We start from the raw sequence: 22,641 nt of genomic DNA on the forward strand, positions 1-22,641 counted from the left end.
GTTCAAGTCCAGGACTTCAGCCAATAGGGCACTGCGCCGGGTCCCTGACCTCACTCTTACTCAAAGACTTGCAAGCTTTGTGTTCTCGATAGCGGCATCTTCTGCGTGCAGAGGAAGTCCCATGCGTGGGAGACAGGAAGACCTTGTGCCGGGAGCCCTGCAAGCCGGGTGCTGCACTCCCCAAGGCAGTTCCTGAGCTTCTGAGACAGCAAGAGAACACAACAGAGGACCTCTCCAGCCTCTACTCCCACTCTCGCCATCTTCCTTCCTCCCGCAGGTTCCCCGCCCACCCACCTGCGCCTAGCTCCCCAGCCCCTCCCAGCGCTTTCAGACGGCAAAGCGATATCTGAGTCAGAGACCACAGTCACTGTCGTTGCAGGCAAGATCGGTCTATGGATGCTGAAGCGAACAGGTGAAATTCTAAGACGATGCACCTAAACTTCAAGCCATCTTACAATCATTCCAAGTGATCAAAACTAACATTCCCAAGACGACATGGGGGTCCCTGGCTGTGGTGCAGTGACAAGGACATTGTGAAAAATGCATGACATGCTAATCATGAGGAAAACATTAGGTGGGGCTGGATTGAGGGACGGTCTGCGAAACAAACTCTCAGTGTTCCTCCAAAGTGTCAAAAATCACAAAAGGAAAGGCTAAAGAACTGTTGCAAATTAGAGAAGGAAAAATAATAGCTAAATTCACTGTGGGATCCTCAATAGGCTACTACTGGAGCAGATAAAGGAAACTCGAGGAAAAAGTGATGAAATCTGAATAAGATCCATGGCTCAGTTAATAGCATTGTACCTGTGCTAATCTTGCAGCTCTGGCTACGGTATGTTGGATGTCCAGCACAGGGTGGTGGCAGTGTTGTGGAGCAGTGGGTTAAATTACCGCCTGTGATGCAGCGTGCCCCATGAGCACCAGCTGGACTCCCAGTCACTCCATCTCCAATCCAGCTCAAGTGTTAGGTCCCCTGCGTCCATAATGGGAGACCCTGCTGGAGCTCCATGATCCTGGCTTCCCCCTGACCCAGCCATGGTTCTTGTTGCCATTTGAGTAGGGAACCAGCGGACGGAGAGGCAAGCTCTCTCCATTTTCTCTCTTCCACTTTCTTCCATTACTGACACACACACACACACACACACACACACACACACACGTATATGGTATAATATATACATTCAATATAGTATATTTAATGTGAAAATTTTGTTAATTACATATTTAAAGATATGACATACCATTAAATAGCTTTAAATATATTTAAGTGCGTATATATATATATTATATGCATATATGTATATATATTTTAATCCACGAGGGTCCTACAGGGACTCTACAATTTCTCTAAGTCTAAAAATCAGCTCAAAAATAAAACACTAAAGAGAAACCACTGCATCTAATTTTAACATCTCAGATTATTTTTCTTTTTCCATTAGTAAGTTTTCACCCAACAATCTTGCTATTGTTGAACACAGGGTTTGAATGAGAGCATGACTCATGTACACAACAGGCAGTAGGACTTTTAGAAAAAAAGTAAAAGGATTATGGCAAGTCAGGGTCAGATTCACAAATTCTCACGGTCACTTTTCAAAGTTTAAGTTTTGTTCTGTATTTCAAATGCATGACAGCTGCTGGTAGTGTTGCACTAACGGAGTTGACAACAGAGGAGGGGTTAACTCAGGATTCTTCTTTTGATTCTTGCTTGCAAGGGAGGACCCTGCTGCTCACAGCTAAGTAGATGCTGGAGGCTGAAGCTGGCATCCTTCTTCCTTGGGGATTTTTGCATCTCTTGTTGTCGGTTGTGTCCAATGCTTTAGCTCTGCGATTGGTTTTTGCTCATTTTCCAAGTTTCCAAACAAATGGAAAGCTGAACAAGATGGTGGACATCATCGAGTCTGATCAGGTGTAGTGAGTCAAACATAGGAGTTCCTGTGACATCCTGGCGTCATCTCTACGAGAAAGAGGGAACCAGGTCCACAATATTAGATTTCCGACGTGCAGGGGTTCTCTGCGCATTTTATGACAATGCCAAGTTCTTGTGCAGCAGATTCCCTGCCTAGGCCCAAGATTCAGTGTGCTAACAAGCTCCTCCTAGCTGACACCACCAATGGCCAGACCCAAGATGATATTTTGAGTAGCATAACTCTTCAAAGAAAAGGACTTACTTTTAAACAAATAAAATGCAAGAACACTTGCCAAAAATGCATGACAAGTGGAACAAAAAGAGTTCATTTTTGGTGCAAAAACATTTGAAATCCTTACATAGCTTTTGCCTAATACACATTTCATTAACTTCTTGAATATTCTGTATTTGGATTTCAAATATTTTTGCACAAAAATTAACTGCTCCTGTCACTCCATTTCCCATGCACTTTTGGAAGTGTCCTTGTGTGTAAGCACCCAAAGGCAGAAGGACTTGAAGAAAACGTGATGAAATCTTGCCAAACTCTGTAGTCCAGGGCAGGTGGGGTCCACGGTGGACAGAAACCCCCAACGCAGGATGTTTACCACAGCCACTAGGGGGCGCACCACCACAGCTTTTCCAGGTTGGCAGCAGCTGGACCTAATCAACCTGCTGGATAAAGCAATCAGGTAGAGAGAGAGCTCTGGGCAATGAGAGGCCTGCACTCTGACCTTGGGCCGCTGACACTGGGGACTTACGGGGAGAGGGGTGGATAGCATGTTGTTTCAGGCGGTCACGCTTGACCGGTTTTCTGCCTTTGAACTGAAGCAGGTGCAGTGCCCAGGAGTGGTGTGCTGTGGCCATGCCCCGTCAGGATAACTGGGCCTTTAGCACATCTACTTTTGCATGTTTTTGCCCTTTCAGAATGTTTCTGAGGAAGAGCTGTGACAATTTTTCTGATTACCAGTAAGGAAGCTTAGGTTCAGCAAAGACACAGACTGGGATTTGTGGCCAGGGGACAGTTCCTGGCTACTCAGGGCCGCTCACCACCTGATGGGCTGCCCATTGTCCACTGGCTCAGGGCCTTGCACAAACCAACCTCAGCATAGCATTCAAGACTGCTAGAAGCAGCAGCGGGCCCAGCCCTCTGCTCTTCCCTGCCAAGTGCAGCCCCATGCCAGCTCCTGGCATGTAAAGCAATTCGCCTTAACTGTTCACCTATGAACTAATTTTTCTATCTTTTCTTCATTTTCTAAACTGAAAGAATGAACATCTTGACGGAGAAAAGCCATTTTGAAACTGTAGAAGAGTGTAAAATAGCAAGTGAGAAGTTGTTCTGAATCCTGCAGTCTCACTACTGCAGACAGGGCCCTTCCAAAGCTTAGGAAATACGCAATCAGGAGAGATTTGCTTTGGTGCAAAGCATGTTGAAATCCACACAAACAAGGGCTCTCCAAAAAGCTACCCTAGATTTAAAATAAATTGACATTTTTAAACCATTTTTGCCATGAACTTTTTTCCAGTATTGCCGCATACATACTCACATGCGTGTCATTCGTGGGTATGTGTGTATATGGACACGCGGTGGGAGAGGAGATGACTGACTTCATAGAAAATGAGACTGTGTGATCCACACGGCTGCCTCCACTTCACATAAGATATGCATCACAGCCTTTCGAGAAGAGGGTTTTGAAGTTTAAGCATTCTAACAAAATTTTTTTGCGAATTTATTTTCTTATTGTATTTTTGTTTCAGACCCACTTGTCTATTTGAATGGTTGGGTGACAGAGAGAGGGAGCAAGGGGCAGAGAGATAACTTCTATATATTGATTCACTCCCCAAACGGCCACAGCAGTCAGAGCTGGGTCAGGCTGAAGCCAGGAGCCAGGAATCCCAACTGCGTCTTCCACAGAGGTGGCAAGGTCCAAACCATTTGGACCATCACGGCCTGCTTTCCCAACACATTAGCAGGGAGCAGGGTTGGAAGTGGAGCAGCTGGGATTAGTTTCCTATGCACCTGCTTAACCCACTACCTACAGATCGACTTTCTGCATTAAAACTTAGGCCACGTGCTGGGGCCCCTACACCTAGGGGGGGAGACCGGAGCCCCTGGTTTCATCTGGTTCATTCCTGGCTACTGCAACCACTTGGAAGGAATGAGTCAATGGATGGAAAACCTCTTCAGCCCTCTCTCTGTCATTCAAAATAAATAAAAACAAATCTTTAAACAAAACAGGGCTTCAAAGCAAATATTTGCTATTAACAAAAGTCCTCACAGCCTTCCCTTGGGCTCCTCTGCCACACTCTGTACCTTGTCTGCCCAAGGTCACACATGCTGTGTATGTTTAAAAAAAATCTTGATGGAATGAGTAAATTCCTCAAATTGTGAATATTTAATTTTTATCCTGTGAGAACTTCAATTTTTAATCTCCCTATTACTTCTCTGGTTCTGAGCTATTTTCGAAGGAGTCATTTTTGACTCATGTGAAGCAGGAGGAGAAGTATATACAGCCGAAGGCGGGTATATCCGTGCACTCTCAGCCTTCATGTCTTACAAGCACCGGAGCAAATCAATGACAAACACTGCAAATGCTGACTGGGAAACGTGTTTCCTTGTTCAGATTCCTGCCTGGAATCTTCCCCAAAGACACCAAACTCTTCTCATCTCCGGAACTGCAGGTTTCAAGCTTTAAGACAGGGGCAGGTATTGATTGGCCAATTGCTTAGGGCACTGGTTAGGACCTCATATCCCACCCATATCACAAAGCCTGTGCTGGATTCTCTCTCACACACACACACAGCCTTCATCTGCTATTTCATTGCTTAAATGGCCCAAAACCAGGAACCTAGAACTGCCTCTGGGTCTCCCACAGGGGTGCAGGGGCCCAAGCACTTGGGCCAATTTCTGCTGCTTTCCCAGGCATATTTGCAGGGTGCTGGACAGTAAGTGGTGCAGCTGGGACTTGAATTAGCTCCCTGTTATGAGATCCCAGCAACACAAAGGGTGACTTAAGCCTGTGTTATTAACACTGGCGACCTGTGTCCCGTTTTCAGCTCCATCCAGCTTCCTGCTAATGTACAATGAAAGCTTGATTGGCTCCTGCCACTCATATGGGGAAACAGATTGCATCTCTGTCTTCTGATACATGGCCAAGCAGAGTGTCTCTGAATTTCTCCTCTCCTCTTCTCCTCCTTTCCAAGCTAGTGGCTTAACACAACTGGCACGGTGTGGGCACTGCTCTGCCAGCTCTGGGCACTAGCAGTGTGGCGGACACGGGTGAAGGGCCTGGCCCAGGTGTGGGCAAGCCCTGCTCATGGGCTGATGGAAGACTGTCCTGGGCAGAGAGTCAAGCCAATGTGACTGTGGAGAAGGCACTTTCATCTTTGTTCTAAAGGCAGAACCATGAGAAGAGCAAAGTGCTCCTGGGAGTCCAGATGGGGACCCTGGCATCCAGTGTGGGTGCGGGTGTCCTCTGAAAACACACCTGTCAGTCCTGGAAGGGTCTTGGGGGTGCAGATGTCTGCCTTTCTAAGCTAGACAGCTCCAACAGACTCAAGTTCAGAGTTCGCACTCTCTCCTTACGGACAACCCACAGCCAAGTGTGAGCTCAAAGGTGAATGGATAAAGACACAGCAGATGCAAGCCATCGCAGAGCTGACATGGGTCCTGAGTGACAGAAGGGCATCCCTGCTCTCACTGCAGAGGTTGCCAAGGGCTGGGGCCAAGGAGCAGGGGCCAGCAGAGACAGCATTCTAGGGTGAGGAGCCCCCTGAGGAGTCCCTGTCCCTTCTGCTCCCCAGTGTACACTGGGGAACCCCAGCCCAGGTTGGAGGGGTGGTTCCCCCTTTAAGTGAGTGCTCACTCCCCAATACAATTCAATGTAGGTTCTCCCACACACCTTGGATTTTTCCCCGTTTTCCCCAGCACATGCAGCAAGAGCATCCCGGTGGCCGAAGTGCTCTGAGCTCCTAAGTGTTTTTTCCCCATTTCTCCCTCAACATGCTCCTGTCTGGGCGCTGTCCAGTCCTCCTCAGGGCCTGCAAAATCCATGCACAAGACAAAGATGGACAGTGCACTGGCTGCTTAGGAGGGACAGTGCCCTGGTCACCTGGGAGGGACAGTGCTCTGGTCACCTGGGAGCAACATTGCACTGACCACTGTGGTGCCTGTAACCCTGGGAAGCACAGGAGCGCATCCACAGTGTGGGGGGTCCAGCATTCCGTGGTGCAGAGCAAACCATCCATGATGGCCTCCTTGTCGCTTGTTGTGAGCCTGCGCCCCCAGCTGTCCAGGCCCACCCTGGAAGCCGTGGGTTGTACACAGTTCACACTCAGTGCATGCCTCTTTACCTAGGGGTAGGGAAAGCTGTACCTAGGGTCCCCAAAGAGAGGGTTCCCCCCCCCCCCCAGAATTTGCAGCCAGATTCCCTAATCTGATCACACTCCACAGGGGCACCCAGAAAGACACCTGCTGACGAGGTGATCCTTTTAAAGAGCTAAGTTGTTCCTAGTCCCCATTACAAAGGTGCAGCTTCCAGAGCATCCTGAGTCTCAGCCTATTCCACAGCCCTACAGAGGCACGGGGAGAAGGAGTGGGCTGTGCGGGGTAGGGGGGCACCCCTTGGGGGTCTCTCTCCTCCCACAGAGCTACAGCCCTGCCGGCTGCAGGCCAGAGAACACCATCCACGAGGAGCAGGGAGAGGACTGGAAACCCGGAGATGGGAGATGAGGAGCGTGGGACTGCAAATCTACTCAGGGTTTCGGGGCAGACTGATTCGCCCCTTCTCCCTACACAAGTTCACGGAGCCTCCCCCTCCATTGCCAGCTTCTCTCAGGAATGCCACAGCTGCCCCTTCTCTCAGCCAACTAACGCACTGGGTCCAACACAGGCGAGAGCTAAGTGTGCTCCCCAGGCGGCCAGGCAGGGGAGCCAGGGCATGCGGCCCCTAGCAAGCCAAGAGCCGCTGGGGAGGCCTGCTCACCAGTCAAACCCCGCGTGTAGGGGGAATCCCCGCAAGAGGGCAGAAGGAAACCCGGGAGGCCCGCGGGAGGCGGCCGTAAGCCCAGCTGCCGGGCCAGGGCCCTCGGGCGCACTCCAGGTGTCCCCGCTCGGAGCTGCACGAGTGGAGACGGAGCTGAAAAGACCCTTAGTTTCTCCCCAAGTTCGGCGGTGCACAAACGGCTCCTGGTAGCAGTGGCCAGGCCACAAGGGCTCGGACCGGCTGAGGACTGCGCCCCGGCCGGCTAGGTCTCCGTTCAGTCCCCTCCCGCCTCCCGGCCCGTGCGCTGCTCTTCCCCCACCCCTACCGCACCTACAGCAGCCGCCCACCGCAGCAGGGTCGGCGCCGCCACCGCGGGCTGCGGACAGCCGCGTCCGCCCGTGCTCCCCGCTGCCTCGAGGCTCCCCGCGCGCGGCCCGAGGAGTGAGGAGGGCGGCCCCCGGGACGCGCCCCTGCAGCCGGCGAGGCCGCCGGCCGAATTGGCCAGCAGCAGCGGGGCCCTCCTTCCGTCGGTCTTTCCCATTCTTCCTCCTCCAACCTCCTCGGCCGCCCCCCGCCTCCAGGCCGCCCCCGCTGCGTCGCCTCCCCAGGCCGAGCGCGGGCGCGGAGCGTGGGAGCCATGGCGCGCGAGGAGGAGGAGGAGCGGGACCCCGAGTGTTGGGAGGCGATGGCGGCGCGGGCGAGCGGCGAGGAGGAGGTGGTGGAGGAGGAGGAGGAGGGGGGTGGGGAGGAGGAGGAGGAGGGGGGTGGGGAGGAGGGACTGAGCGATAGCGACGACGAGGGCGACGGCCAGGAGGAGCCGGGCAGCGGCGCGGAGGAGGAAGAGCAGCCGGAGGAGGAGGAGGAGGAGGCGGTGGCCGGTCGGGCGCGCAGCGAGGACGCGCGGCTGCTGCGCGCAGGGCTGCCTCCCGCCGCCGTCCCCGCCGCGGCCGCCCACCTCAGGAGCGGCCGGGGCCGCCGTCGCCGCCCGCCGGGGCCGCCGCTCGGCTGCCCGAAGATGCCGCCGGCCGCCGACGAGGACCGCGCGCTCCTCCGCCGCCGGCGTCGCCGCCGGAGGGACCTTCTGCTGAGCCAGCTCTGCTTCCTGGCGTCGGTGGCGCTGCTGCTCTGGTCGCTGTCGAGCCTACGAGAACAGAAGGGTGAGTGGCCGCCGCTTGCCCCGAGTGGGCGCTGCGGTTCCCGCGGCTGTGGCGGCCGCTGGGGCGCGGGGCTCGCCGTGCGGGGATCGGGGTGCCGGGTCCTCCCAGGACGCCGCCCCCTTGCCCCTGGCCGCGGGCTCGGGAGGCGGCGGCCCTCAGAGCCCGGAGCCCAGAGCCGGCGCGCTCGCTGCCCCTGCTTACCTGCGCCCCTCGCCCCTGCCCGCCTTTCCCTCAGGCGGGAGGGTCTGGGTGGCACGGCGGGGTGGAGCACCCGTCTCCCTGCCCCAAGTAAGGCCCCCCGCGGCCAGCCGTAAAGTTGTGCGGATTAAGACCGGGCACCTGTGCGGTAACCACCTGTGCGCGCCGGCTCCCTCCGAGGACCGAAAGGGGCGGTTGGCTGTGGGAAAGCTCGGCTCTGAATGTTCTGTGGTGGAAGAGGCGGCGTGCTTCAGCTGGAAGCTCCCGAACCGCCTTTCCGGAACACAGGTGCCGGAAAATTGGCATAGGAGTTGGAAAAAAAAATGTCTTGGTCACCCCAACCGGGGGCTTCACGGTGGTCCTGGTCCTGGCCGGGGTGGAGAGTGGGGTTTGCGCCCCTGTAGCTGTGGGAGAGATGTTGCAAGCCCTGGGACTGTACCCCTCACTCTGTCCTCTCCCTTCCTCATGCCAGGTCTGTCCCTTAGCCACAACTTTTCGCTTTGTCCCTGTCCATTGCAATGGCCCTTGTGGGGAACAGTTGTCTGCTAACTCCGAGGTGGGGGTGGGGGTGCAGAGGCAGCCGGCTTGCAGGAAGAAGTGGTGTGCAATTGGGGGGGGGGGTCACTCCCAGCCGGCACGGTTGGAGGGGAGACAGCTGTGGAAATGTTCATGAGCAAACAAACAAACAAAAACACAACTACACAAAAACAGTGGCTGACCTGTGCTGTACCTATTACCCGACCCAGCTCCAGCACAGGAGGTGTGGGGGGCGCACACTCTAGAGGCATTTTGCTGGTGGTGCTAACATAGTTGCAAAGGCCATCCTCTATTTCACAAGGGGTTCCTCACCCTCCTGTGCTTATTAGCTGTGGCTGGGCTGGGGCTGGATGCTGAGCCAAGACGGGCCTGAGGTCTCAGCAAACCCCTGCAAGGACTTCATCATATATGGTAAGAAGGATAGAGGCTGGCTGGGGCTTCAGGGAAAGCGGCCATTGGCATCGGGAAGGGGGCTGTGGAGGCAGGATTTCTCTCCTCTTTCTCTCCCACCCACCCGGGGCTTGCAGGCCTCAGCGGGTAAAGACTCCCCAGGCAGCTGGTAGAGTACATGCTGCCTTTGGCCATGACTGTGCCAAGTCACTTAGGGTGCCCGCCTGACTTGCCTCCATGCAGGAACTCTGTGAGTCACAGGGTTGCCGTCATTTTGCCGACGTGGAATGGATTTATTTCCCTGGATGGAGAATGTACCTTGGACAGTTGAGTTGACCAGCAGCGGAGCAGCGGGGGGCTGCCTGCTTGCCCCCCCTCAGCCCCCATCGGGAGAGTTAGGGTTTGGGGTGGACAGCGAGGACACTCTACCAAGTGGACACCTGGGGACCAGAGGGTTGTTTTGCAGTGGTTTCTCTGGCAGTGGCATTTGTGTTCACCTGTCACTTCAGGTGTGGGTCCTTCCTGCCATGCTTGCTTCACTCCTTCCCACCGACATGAGGCTTGAGAACCCCCAGCGCCCCCACCCCGTGGAGACTGCCAAGGAAGATGGCAGGCAGACCCTGTGGCCCCCAAAGCTGTGCTGTTAGTTGCTCTTCTATGGCCAATCCTCTTTTCTTCCATTCTGTATAAATGATCTCCTTGCCTAGTGAACTAACCGCATTTTGCCAGGAGCGGGGGTTTGGAGATAATTCTGATTAATCAGTGCGTGTGAATTGGCATGCGATGGTGCTTGGAGAATGATTCGGCTGACGTCAACATTTGGAGAGCCTTGGGGACCACCCTGCTTTGTGGTCCTTTGGCGCGGACACAGTGGGGGCTTTGGCCTTGTTTTCAGGACATCCTGACTCTGAGAAGCCAGGTGGCCAGCTTGGGGTCACACGGCAGTGGGAGAGGGGCCACCCAGCCTGAGGTGACCCGGCCCCTTGTTCACTGTGCAGGCCCCACCTGGGTGTCCCATGCTGATTTCTGTTATCCCATGGCAGGGCCTTCCTCGCAATCCGGGTGGGTTGTACTGACTGGCCCTGGAAGCCGCATGGTGGTAGCTGGATGTGACTTCTCGTGTTCTGATATATCCCGATCCTTTTTCTAAATACTTTCCTTCCCATCGGTGTGGCAGCGCTGTTGTGGAGCCCTATAGAGCTTTTCTGACCCTATGGAGTCCAGGCTCCCCTCTTGACATCCATCCTAGATCGGACTGCATGCAGAAAAGTTTCACTTTTCCACCCCAGGGAGGTCTGGCATGCAGTGTATGCATCTGGTTGCAAAAGGAATCCGCTCTTGGTCTTCTCTGCTTATACCCAAGCTGAGGGCTTACTTAGGCCAGCACTCAGCAGAACCCAGGAGAATGTTCTTTGGAACAGCAGCAGAAGCCCAGACGGCTGCTAGCGTTCCCTGGGCTCTTGGGGGCCGGAGGCGGGCTGGGGTGCCCAGTGCACCTTCTGTGCATGACTCTGCCTGATGTGCAAATGCCGCTTTCCGGCGTGTGCGTCTTCAGCAGTCGGGGGAAACGTGGAGGAGCCCCTGGTGCCCTATTTAGCAGCTGCAGATGAAGATCTCGTGTTTGATCTCTGTTTTCAAAGCCAGTTGAAATAAAGTGTTAGATTTGCAAGGGCTTTCTTTTATTTTTTTGCAGTAAGGATGGATTACTTTGGTGTGTTTTGAGTGGTTTCAAAGTGTTTAATTTTTCTTTTGCATAAACCGCTTGGTGCTCACGCTCTTTTCCTGCAGAAGTGGTATGGATGAATCCCAGGGGTTGTAGCTCAGAAGTAATCACAGGTACTTTTTTCTAGAAGGTTCTCACAAAAGTGAAGCATGATTAAGAAAAAGGCACACACAGTCTCTTCAACACACACACGTTCTGCTCTCTCTCACACACACCCACTCATGCATTCACTCACAAACAATATGCTTACACATGATATAGTCACACACAGTGACACACACCTACACTTGTAAGCACACAATGTGCTCACACACAGTGTAGTCAAACACATACACACATGCAAAATGTCTAGAGAAAGGAGCTCAAAGGTGATTCATTTTGGTGCATTTTTTTTGAAATCCAGGCAGATTTTTCTTAATGAACATGTTCCATAAATTTTCTGAAGACTCCTCCATGCATGGATTTCAACACTTTTTTTTTTTTTTTGCAGCAAAATGACTTTATCTTTTCAATTTATTTTCCGTGAACTTTTTTTTTTTCTGAAGTAGGACTTTGGGTTCATTTCTGTCACTCTTGCCGCACATAGCTTGCCCCTAAATTTAGTGTCATTTTATGTTCTTGCTCTTGGATGTTTTGGGCAGGCATTTGGACAGGGAAGAGTGGGCAGGGCTAGTCGGCCATGCTATGTCTGGGTCTCCTCTGGAAAGGTGTTCGAGGGCAGGATGTGGCATTTTGGGGGGGCAGTGTCGCTGCTGGGAGTTGGGGGTGGGTGCAGCTGGTGCTCGGAGCACCTGGGATCGTGGCTTCATATGCAGGCTCACCATGCAGCTGAGTTTGAACTTCCTGAGAACGTGGCCAGCTGGGTGCCTGAGAGAGCTCCTGGCATTATGATGTCCTGGCCTCAGGGGTCACACTGTGGCACTTTGTTCTTGGCTGGGCCAGGTGGTGACACGTCATGGAGAGGGCCTGCAGGCTCACAGTGTAAGCAGTGTGAGTGCAGGGAGGTGCTGCAGGGATTCTGGGAAAGTCAGACTCTCAAGGGAGCATCAGCAGGTGCTGCTGGATGATGATGCACGGATTCCTACAGATACGTGTAGGAGTGTTGTCTCTGATGTCCCTTCTAGCCATGGAGACAGTGCTGCTCTCTGGCCTGGTGGTGGTGGTTGGGGGTCCCGACTGGTGTCTAGCAAGAGGGCTGTAGCAGGTACATGGGGTGCAAAATTGTAGTTGCAGGTGTGAGAGCTCACCCTGGCCTTTGTGTCTACGTGGTTTTCCATTCCTCAGAGCACTGCAGGTGTAGCCCTGGCTGGGAGCAAGGCCCGGCTGGCCTCTCTGGCTTTTTCCTCCCCTGTCCAGCTCTCCCTGTCTGTTATGGCTAGTCACTGCTGGACTTCCAGGTCCCGCCCCCACTGTGCTCTCCGATCCTTTGTTGGCAATTTTGTATTTCTTTGGTCCCTATGTAGCTTGAGACAGGAGGTCAGGGTCCCTGTGAACTTCCTTACTCTTGTCACTCGGGGAGTCCCATTCCAAAGGAGAAGCTCAAGGGAAGGCTGTAAGTTTCAACAGGAAGTTCATGGAGGAATGCAGAGAAAAGAAGCTTAGTTTCATGCGAATGAATGTTTTTGGAAATGCATGCATAGGTTTTGCATCTTACCATTTCCCACCTGTGATATCTGTTGTTAAACGAAGACTCCCTTTAGAGTCCTAGACTGCAGGGCCTGTGATTAAAAACTAACGGCAAAGCAGCACTAGCAAATTAGGTGTTGAGCTGGAGGAAGGGCTGGGGCAGGTGACAGGATTTGAACCCAAGCCCACCCGTTGTGGGCACTGCCTGCTGCCGCGTTCTCCAGCGTCAGCTCAGCGGAACATGAGTAAGGGATGGGAATCCCCCTGCCTTTTCCAGTCGACGGGGGAGTGAAGGAGTGACAGAAGGTTGGTTTCATAGAAGCTGTATTTTAGAGACACATTGCTTTGCAACCTTTTCTATTTTCTGCATAAACACATATATAGATGTGGCTCTTCCTCCTGGCTTTTCTTAGCTCCTCATCAACCCAGATTTTTCTCAAAGATTTCCTCTACTTGCAAGCCTCAAATCCTTGTGGGAAGGTTTTTCTACCCTGGAGGGTTGGCAAAGCCAAAAGAATTGCAAAACTAGCTATTTGCTGAGAATTCCAAGGCCTGGTGGAAGTTGGCGAAGAGGATGGGGTTTGGCAATTCTTGTTTTTCTGTAAGGACATTTCCTTTCTCTTGAGAACAAGATTTTTGGAGGGGGATGATGGCTCACACCCTCTCGTGGTGGGGAAGCTGAGATAGGGGGGAGTGTACAGAAAATATCTCTGAGTGTGCTACTGGGAAGGGACTATGAAATTTTCTGGCCCATTTCTTCTTTCTGTTTTTGTGGAGCTTGCATAACAGTTGCTTACTTATTACCTTCCATGACTCCGAACATGATTTTAGCATAGAGAATTTAAGAATTTGAGATGGTGAGGAATAAGGTGGAAGGTTGGTGAGCCATGCCATGATGAACTCCGGGCCTCCTAGGGTTCAACTTGTGTTCTCTTGTCATTCCTCTTCCGGCCAGCGGGTGGCGATGCTTGTCATCGTTGCTAGCTCTGGGGCCACCGCCATTCCTGTGGGCTTGCCCCAGTCTTGCTCTGTCCCTTGATGAAACTGCTCATAACTGGAGTTCCTGCCTAGATCATGATGTTGTTAAGACACAGGGAGCGCCGGTCACCTGGTTGCTAAGCCCATGGCGGTGAGACTGCCTGATGGTGTGGTGACTCGCATGTGGCATACCCAAGATATCCATCAGTCATCAGGGTGGCCTGACTCCCCTGAGACAGCAACGGGCATCGGATTCTCAAGCATCATGGGAGATCCCAACGAGAAGCCTCCAGCGTGGTGTGAAAGCGGTGATGGTCAGGGGAATCTGACGACAAAGGGAACCGGATTGGTCAAGAGTAAGAGAGAAAAGGGTAAACTTAGAAGCAGAAAACAGAGCCAGGCAGCAAGCCAAAAGGTAACAGCAAGTGGCTAATGGACACGTATAAAAACTTTCAGTGTTGGGCCCGCCACGGTAGCCTAGTGGCTAAAGTCCTTGCCTTGCATGCACTGGGATCCCATATATAGAGGCATTGGTTCTTGTCCCAGATGCTCTGCTTCTCATCCAGTTCCCTGCCTATGGTGTGGGAAATCAATAAAGGGCGGCCCAAAGCCTTGGGACCCTGCACCCATGTGGGAGACCCAGAAGAAGCTCTTGGCTCCTGCCTTTAGATCAGCCAGAGTTCTGGCCGTTGCGGCCACTTGGGGAGTGAGCCAGTGGACAGAAGATCTTTCTGTCTTTCCTTCTCTCTGTAAATCTGCATTTCCAATAAAAACAAATAAGTCCGTTTTTGGTTGTTGTTAAAAAAGAAGCTTAATTGTCAATAGGGAAACCCACCTGTAATGGATGAAGTGCCATTTAACACCAGAAGTTACAGCATATGCTGTTCTCAAGTGTTGGTAAAAATGAAGGAGAGAGCGAGCTTTGCTTGTTCATGTCATAAGAGAACAGAAGTTAGTGCCCACCAGTGGGGGCATGTGGAAGGTGATGGGCTTTTAAGTATGAGCCCTACCTGCAGCTTTAGTGAGATGGATGTGGAGCAAGGCAGCAGGTGGGGTTGGAATGATGACACAGGCATATTTGAGACTTGGCTGTGCTTGTCCTCAGTCACTGGTGGACCACACAGTGTGTGGGCTGTGACTCTTCTCATGTAAGCTTTCAGAGCGTAGACGGGAGCCCAGGGCACTGGGAAAACGCCACAGTCATTTCTGAGCCGATCAGAATTGCTTGCTTAAACAGGTATCCATGCTTGTCCACAGGCATTTCTGCCTTGGTGGAAGTGCACAGGAGCTCGGCTGAGTTCCACATGTGCTGCCCCTTCCCTCATCGCTCCGCTTGGGTCAACACAGTTGATTTCCAGTGAGTGGAGCCACAGGGAACTTGAAGCTGAGCTGGGCAGAAAGTAGTGAGTGATCTTCTGGACTAGGACTCTGACCCAAGAACCAAGGGGAGGGAGTTGGGTGTCTCAGCACCCAGTTTGTGTAGCTGATGATACAAGGCCATCTTCTGTGCAAGTTACAGTAAACGTCGCCTTTTGGCTCATGACCCTGGTTCAAGGCCAAAGACTGTATGTGATGATGACCTTTTTGCTGGTAGTAGCCCAGGATGGTGAAAGGCAGGGCCTGTGCACAAGACCTAGCCAAACTGACTTTTCTTTTTTTTTAAGATATATTTTTTATTGGAAAGTCAGATATACAGAGAGGAGGAGAGACAGAGAGGAAGATCTTCTGTCTGATGATTTATTCCTCAAGTGGCTGCAGTGACTGGAGCTGAGCCAGTTTGAAGCCAAGAGCCAGAAGCTTCTTCTGGGTCTCCCATGCGGATGCAGGGGTCCAAGCCTTTGGGCCGTCCTTCACTTTCCCAAGTCACAAGCAGGGAGTTGGATGGGAACCAGGGTTACCAGGATTAGGACTGGCACCTATATCGGATCCTGGCACATGCAAGATGAGAACTATGGCCACTAGGCTTCCATGCCGGGCCCCAAACTGACTTTTTAAAAAACCATTTTCAAAAGAACAAGAGTGAGAGAGGGAAAGAAAGAGTATCTTCCTTCTGTTTGTTCACTTCCCGAATACCTGCAATAGCTAGTGCTGGGCCAGGCTGGAGCCAGGGGCCAAGAAGTCTGCTTCTGTAGAGGAACCTAAGTACTTGGGTCATTACCTGCTGCCTCTGTTGCATTAACAGGAAACTGGATCCCAAGCACCCCAATATGGGATATGGGAGTCTCAAGCAGTGGCCTAATTGGCCATGACACATTAATAATTTCAAAGTGAATTTCAAAGGGGACAAGCCATATTCATGCCTTAGCAAGAGCTTCCAGGGGAAGGGGTGGGGTGTCACACATGGCCGTCAGGAAGTCATGAAGGCCACCTTCCATGTTGGCATTCACTTTTGGATATTTTGCCATTGGCATGATGTGGTATCCAATGTATGACAGTGGCTGATAATTCAAAGTCAAGGTTGTAATTGTTTGTAGCCAAAGGTGATTTGTAAGTGCTATGCATGCTTGAGGGATAAAATTGTGTCTGGTTACCTGCGTGGTTCTTAGTTTTCTTTCTTCATTTTAATCATCTGGGGAACTGTCTTTAGTCTGGAGGCTGTCTCAGTCCCACCCGGAAATGACCTAGGGTGTGGCCTGTTTTTTTTTTTTTTAAGATTTATTTTTATGTGAAAGATTTTACAGAGAGGAAAGGAGAGAGAGAGGATCTTCCATCTTCTGATTTACTCTCCAAATGAGCTGATGTGAAGCCAGGAGCCAGAATCCTCTTATGGGTTTCACATGTGGGTACAGGGTCCCAAGCACTTGGCCCATCCTCTGCTGCCTGCCCAAGCCATAAGCAGAAAGCTGGATTAGAAGTAGGACAGCTGAGACTAGGATAGGTGCCTGTATGGAATGCTGACTAAACAGGACGAACGATTAGCCTGCTGTGCCACTGTGCCACCCCCATGGGTATTTTGTTTTAAGAAGCTGCAGATGGTACCATGGTGCAACCATGACCAAGTACCACTGGGTTAGATCATAGTCCCATAAATGCTTTTCATTGCTGAGGTGGGACATCCACTATGCTTCACTTTCTTGTCTTGAACATAATTAATATTTATCTGCTTAATTTTCCAAACCTTGATCACCATGTGAAGCCCATACTTGCCTCCTGCTGCCTCAGACAGCTCTTCATGGGTATGGTGGTGGTAAGAATTCTTCCAGGTTTGCTTTTAGATGCCATCTTCGTCCTGTTCTTACAGCCTGCGCTGTATGTGTTGGGCAGGTTGTTAAGTCTTGGCTGGCTGTCGTCCCATCAGCTCCGAGCTGCTTCTGTCATCTCTCCATGACAGCGGAAGCCCTCCCTTCCAGCACCCATGTCTGTGTGCTTTGCTTGCATTTTCCCTGCATCTGCAGGCTGTGTTTTTGGGGAATCACAATTGCAGGGACCTCTGGAATAGGGAGCCATGGAAGGAAAGTTTGAGACTGTGTGTTTGAGCATAGATTCCTTCTGCTTCTCCACTTACAAGGTGGCAAGAATGTAGGTTGGAAAACACTGTGCTTAGAATCTTGAAGGCGTAACTTGGATGTTTTCCACCTTCCGGTTTTGCCTCTGAGCAGCCTGAAGCTGTCCTAGTTTTTAGTTTATCTTGGAACCTGATGTCTCCCTCTAAGAGCACGGATGAGGGTACTTCAGAGAGCCCTGTGGAAAAACGGAATTAGGCGACAGGTTGATTTTGGAGTAACATACTTTGGAAAGCCTTGAGTATTGTTCTTGTAATAGGGAAAGTTTTTGAAAACTTCATAAAGAGCCGTGGTGTGTCCCTCACTGTGCTCCTCAGGAGCTGGGGGTGCTGGCATCTGGCTGGGTCACCGTTACGTGGTCATGACGTCTGTGGTCATCCACTACCCTGGATCTTTTCACCAGGGTTCCTTCCATCTGGAAGCTTGTGCCCTTAAAGTCGGAGAACTTTCCTTGTATGATTTCCTCCATGCCCTCAATTCTCTCTCTCTCATCTACTATTTAGATACTTGACTTCTGGATTAGTCTCAGTTTCTCTTCTCTTCCATTCCTCTCACTTGCTTGTTCTGATTTCTGAGGGCTTGCCTAATCCTATCTTTAGCCCTCTTCCACGGTTAACCTACCGCTGTCCATATTTTCTATTTTCCAAGAGTTCTTTCCATTTAATAGCATCCAATGCTTGATATAGAATAATTTTTTTAAGGACCTAAGAATATTCCAAGTAACCTTTGATGCTTTCTGCTCCCCGTGTGGGCTCTTTGTTTCCACTTTGCTGTTGCCCACTTATGTTCTGCTGTGCATCTGACTTTGTGCAGCATCAGGATCATGGGTGGCCTCTATTCTTTGGGGAAGCACGGATGAGAGTTGCTGAGATGAGATGTTCGTGACTAGAGGAATCCGATTGGGCCATGCCTCTTGTGTGCTCTCTTTATCAGGGGTTGGTCAGATTTCCCACAGAAAGGTCAGTCAGTGTCCTACCCTAAGGGGAAAGACCTGCAACCTTTGGGAAGTGAGAAGGAGTTGAGGTTGCAGTGGGGTGTGTCCGGCCCGCTGATCTTCCTGCACTTGGATGTTTGGTCTTCAGAGCGCTGGGTAAGAAGGAGTTGAATCCCTGCTGTGCTTGTGTGGCCGAACCAACTCAACCAAGTCTGACTTTCTGCCTACACGCTCTCCCGTCGTCTCTGACCTTCTCTACCCAGGAGACTGAGAAGGGTTAGAATCTTCCAGAGGAACTGAGTGTTGGGGGTAAGAGGGAGGCTCGATTGTCACCACGTACTTTTGTTGCAGTTGGAATTTTTGCTGTAAGGATTGCAAATTCATAGGCAGATGTGAGAAGCACATTTTCTCCAGTTGCCTCCGATGGTAACACTTTGAAACACATTGAACAAAATCGTTGGAAATAATTCACCAGTCCTAATCAGATTTCTTGTGTCTGTGTGTGCGTTCTAAGTTCTAGACAGTTACTTGTGTAGGTTTGTATAGTCCACAGTCACAACACTGCACAGATCCAGAATACCCCAGGTACCTCTTGGTACAAAACAACAGTGGTAGTTACCACGGAATGGTCAAGGGGCTGGTGGTGTGATGCTGGAACTCTGGTTCCAGGTCACTGGTGGTTCCACTTCTAATCTAGCTCCCTGCTCATTCTCCTGGGAAAACATGGCTCTGGTGTGTGCTTCTGTGCCACCCTTGTGGGAGACCCTGATGGCATTCTAAACTCCTGGCTATTGGCCCTGGCTATTGGCCCCATTTGGGGGAGTGACCAGCGTGACACTGGAAGATCTTTCTCTCTTTCTCTGTTGCTCTGCCTTTCAAAACTGATTATCTGTTGTTGTTGTTGTTGTTGATTTTTTCAAAAGAACAGTCAGTTACTTGTGTAACCTACCCCAACATCAGAGTCTTTAAGAATTGTACTCGACTCAGAGAATTGCCTGTAAGCTGGGGGCAGGGAGGTGAGCAGCAAGCTAGACCCTGAAGTGCTTTCTCAAGTCACTGATGCTCTTGCCTGCTCAGGTATGCTAGGCGGCTGGAGCTAAGTGCAGATACAGGCCACGCATGGCATGTTTGCAGTTTCTTTCATGAGGTTTTTCTTTTTTTTTTTTTCCTGTTGTTTGTACAGTATTTCTGAATGAATGATCCATGAGAACAGTTTATTTAGGTAGATGTTACTGCTTTGGGCCCATGTAGTATGGCTCCCATTGGTCGCTGTTAGAGATGTCAGTGGAGCAGTTCTGGGGGATGTGGAGTCTTAACATTGTGTTTAATGTTGGCAGAGACTGACATTACAGAGAGCTGACACTCAAGCCCCAGGACCCAGGCTTTCTCATGTCTCACTCAGTAAACACCCAAGCAAAACAAACCAACCGGTAGAACCTTAAGGCTTCGGAATGTATGCAAAGCCAGTGAGCTCCAGGTAAACTTACTTCATATTCTGGAAGTTTCCAGAGTGCTGGAGTCTGCCTGGGAACGTTTGGCCTTTAGTGTGGACAGTGCCTGAGTGACTTGTAGCCAAGTGAACGCTCTGTGTAGTCAGAAACGCAAGCTGTTCCTGGCGTGCTCCAGAGGAGTGTGGGTCAGCTCTCACTGGGGTAGTCTACCCCAATGGCCCTTGGAGTCTCCGAGCTTACCAGTTTGCTACTTTTTTTCATTTCTATTGTTGCAATTCTAGGAACTGTCTTCCTTCCCTGGTTTCCCTACAGCTCTACCTTTCAAATCATTCAATATGTTTCTAAAAAACAGTCAAGCCTTGGGTGCCTGGACCCCCGCTTGTTCCCTTGTACTCCCAGGGATTCGGGAGTGGGGGCTGTGAGCAGAAAGAAAACCCAGTGTTACTAATATAAATAACACTGACATGGGAACTGGCCACTTCCATTGTTTTCTTCTCCTGATGTGCCAACCTTGATATCAGATTCCGCGAAATGTCTTGTATCCTGCTTTTAAATTGTTTAAGATTCTTCAGTAGTGTCACATCCATGTAGTCTCCTGATACTCAGCACTGATAACAGATTGTTCTTAAAACTTTTAGTAAATTCCAGCTGAAGTGATGAGAGCCTAGGGGGTATCCTACATGGAAATCACGTTGGAAAAAACTGGATGAAAGGATTACAGGAATTCATTAAACTATTTTTCTGAGTTTTTTTTTTTGGTAGTTGTTAAGTCTTACATTGTGTCAAAATAATAAGTTGAAAAACTAAAAATACACACTTTAATGGGATTGACAGTATATCCCATATTAAAAATTGAAAACTAAAAATTTCAGATTAAAAAATTGCAATCAAACTGCCAATCAGGAGACAGAACAGTGTCATTCTGCGTGACCACACAGACATCCTGTTCCTGACCCCTGTTCTCTTTCCTGCCGTGACAGTTTGGGTTTTTGAAAACATCATTAGATGGAGTCGCAAAATCTGCCATCTTTTTGTTTTTTTAATTCCGTGATAACGTTCCGTAGGCTCCTGGATTTCGCCCCCCCATCTTTGCCTTTCCCATTCCCTCCATGTCATTACAACAGTATAGTTCTTCACAATCAGTCATTCAGCCCATCATTGTGCTGTTTAAGTGTATCCTGACATTGTAGGCATGGACATTGGCAAAGAATCTAGCATCGTTTTGTCAAGATACATTCAACAGTTTCATTGAGAGTCCATCTTTGATTTGGAAGTAGAGATGCACACTGCACTATATCTTCACATCTGTATGTGGCAGTCTCAACGACACAGTTACTCTACATCCCCTGAAGTGAAAAGCTGTGAAATAAAACCAACAACAGAGAGAAAAATAGAAAATTTACACCAACGTGAAGTTAAAAAACTTGCTACTGAATAACCAACGTGTTACTGAAGAAATGAAAAAGAAAAACCCAAGACCCTCCTGAAGCAAACGATGCTGTTGTATGACCTATGAATCAGTAAGAAAATTAATAAGAAAATCAAAAAACTTGTTTTTGAATGAATGAAATAAAAGCAAAAGATGATCAACTCCCCTGAGATGCAGCAAAAACAATATTGAAAGGGCTATTGATTTCGTATTTTACTTGAAGGTTGCCTTATGCCAGAGAGAGCATATGATATTTGTCCTTTTGGGATTGACTTGTTTTACTGAGCGTAATGGTCTCTAGTTGGGGCCATTTGGTTGTAAATGGTGGAATTTCATTCTTTTTAATAGCTGTATTCCACTGAGTAGATGTACCACAGTTGCTTTATTCACTCCTTTTTTGATGGGCATCTGGGTTGTTTCTATGTCTTTGCTATTGTAGATTATGCTACTGTGAATATTTTAAAAAATATTTGTTTATTTAGCTTGAAAGAATTACAGAGAAAAGGAGAGACACAGAGAGGACTTCCGTCTACTGGTTTACTCCCCAAATGGCTGCAACGGCCAGAGCTGATTTGATATGAAGCCGTGAGCCAGAAGCTAACTTCTTTTGGGTCTCTCACGTGAGTGCATGGGCCCAAGAATTTGAGCTATCCTTCATTGCTTTCCCAGGTCATAGGCAGGGAGCTGGAACTCGACCCGGCACTCATGTGCATTGCCAGTCTTAGCAGGGACAGGATTAGCCTATTGTGCCACAACAGCAGGCCCTGGATTGATTTTTAATATACTGAGTCAGCCCTGTTCATAGTAGATAAGTTACCCTTGATCACAATGTGTTTTCCATTTTATATTTCCTGAATTTGATTTGATCATATTTTGTTGAGGATTTCTGTACCTGTGTTCGCACAGGGCAATCATCTGTAATTTTCTTTCCATATAATTTCCTTTGTCTATTTCAGCTAGCAGCGGACGATGGTCCCGTAAAATAAGTTGGAAAGTGTTCATTCCTCTTCTGTTTTCAGAAAAGATAATAGCAGCACGAAATTGGCGGGTCCTGTTTTAGCTTGTCATATTTTTCAACATGACAGTAAGTTTGAACATAATTTTTGATTCTGCATTGTAGGAATAAAAGCTACAGTATTTTTGTTATTTGCAGCAAATGATATTTTTTAAGCACTCAGCTGCTTCAGATCCTGCTCCAGTGTGTTCTCCCTGCATGGACGCTTTGGATTCCCACAGCAACCCTGAGCAGTTCAGGATCCATTCTTAGCTCCCTTTGGCATACAGAGGAAAGTAGACACAAAGAATTGAAACTGCTCAAGATCACAAGGTTTGAATCTGGGCCATCTGATTACACAGTCCATACTCAACGTCCTCTGATTACATCACATAACTCAGTTCTTCAGACCTCTCCTTGGGATCTGGAGGTGTGTTTTCGGTGTCCTCACTGTGATGGGTGTCCTTGTACAGGCATCTCTGGCAGTCTCTGCAGGGGGATCAGAGAGTCTGTGGTTCTTGGGTGGGAAGGGATGCTGTTGGAAGGGCCAGTAGTGCACCTTCTGCGCTCTCACTTTCCAGGAATCCAGGAGGCCAGGAGCCAGCAGCGGTGTCAGAATGTGTTCAGCTAAGGGGCCTCTGGCCAGAACTGGCATGATCATTCTTTTAGGCATTTGTATTTCACTTTTCAGAAACATGCTTCTCCTTGTTCTGATTTGTCTTTGATGTGGGCCAGTGAGTGGGTTTTACAACTATGTGTTGGCCATGTGTATTTCTTTCCTGGAAGAAAGGTTTGTTCATGTCCACTTTCCTCCTTTTGCTCCCAATGGAGTG

At 50.0% G+C, this 22,641-nt stretch overlaps 1 protein-coding gene across 1 annotated transcript in view; it reads left to right on the forward strand.

Moving 5' to 3' along the window:
- Positions 1 to 7,525: 7,525 nt before the first annotated feature.
- Positions 7,526 to 22,641, forward strand: part of LOC121166652 (sodium/potassium/calcium exchanger 3-like) — a gene marked incomplete at its 3' end in the record, with an annotated part of 282,241 nt that continues 267,125 nt past the window's right edge. Inside the window, exons 1-2 of the mRNA XM_040995875.1 lie at positions 7,526 to 7,603; positions 7,700 to 8,045. Of these exons, the coding sequence (XP_040851809.1) occupies positions 7,526 to 7,603; positions 7,700 to 8,045 (424 nt within the window). The remainder of the gene's footprint in view (positions 7,604 to 7,699; positions 8,046 to 22,641) is intronic.

Source organism: Ochotona curzoniae, unplaced genomic scaffold (assembly GCF_017591425.1).
Source record: "Ochotona curzoniae isolate NIBS_2020 unplaced genomic scaffold, NIBS_Ocur_1.0 patch190, whole genome shotgun sequence".
Taxonomy (NCBI): Eukaryota; Metazoa; Chordata; class Mammalia; order Lagomorpha; family Ochotonidae; genus Ochotona; species Ochotona curzoniae.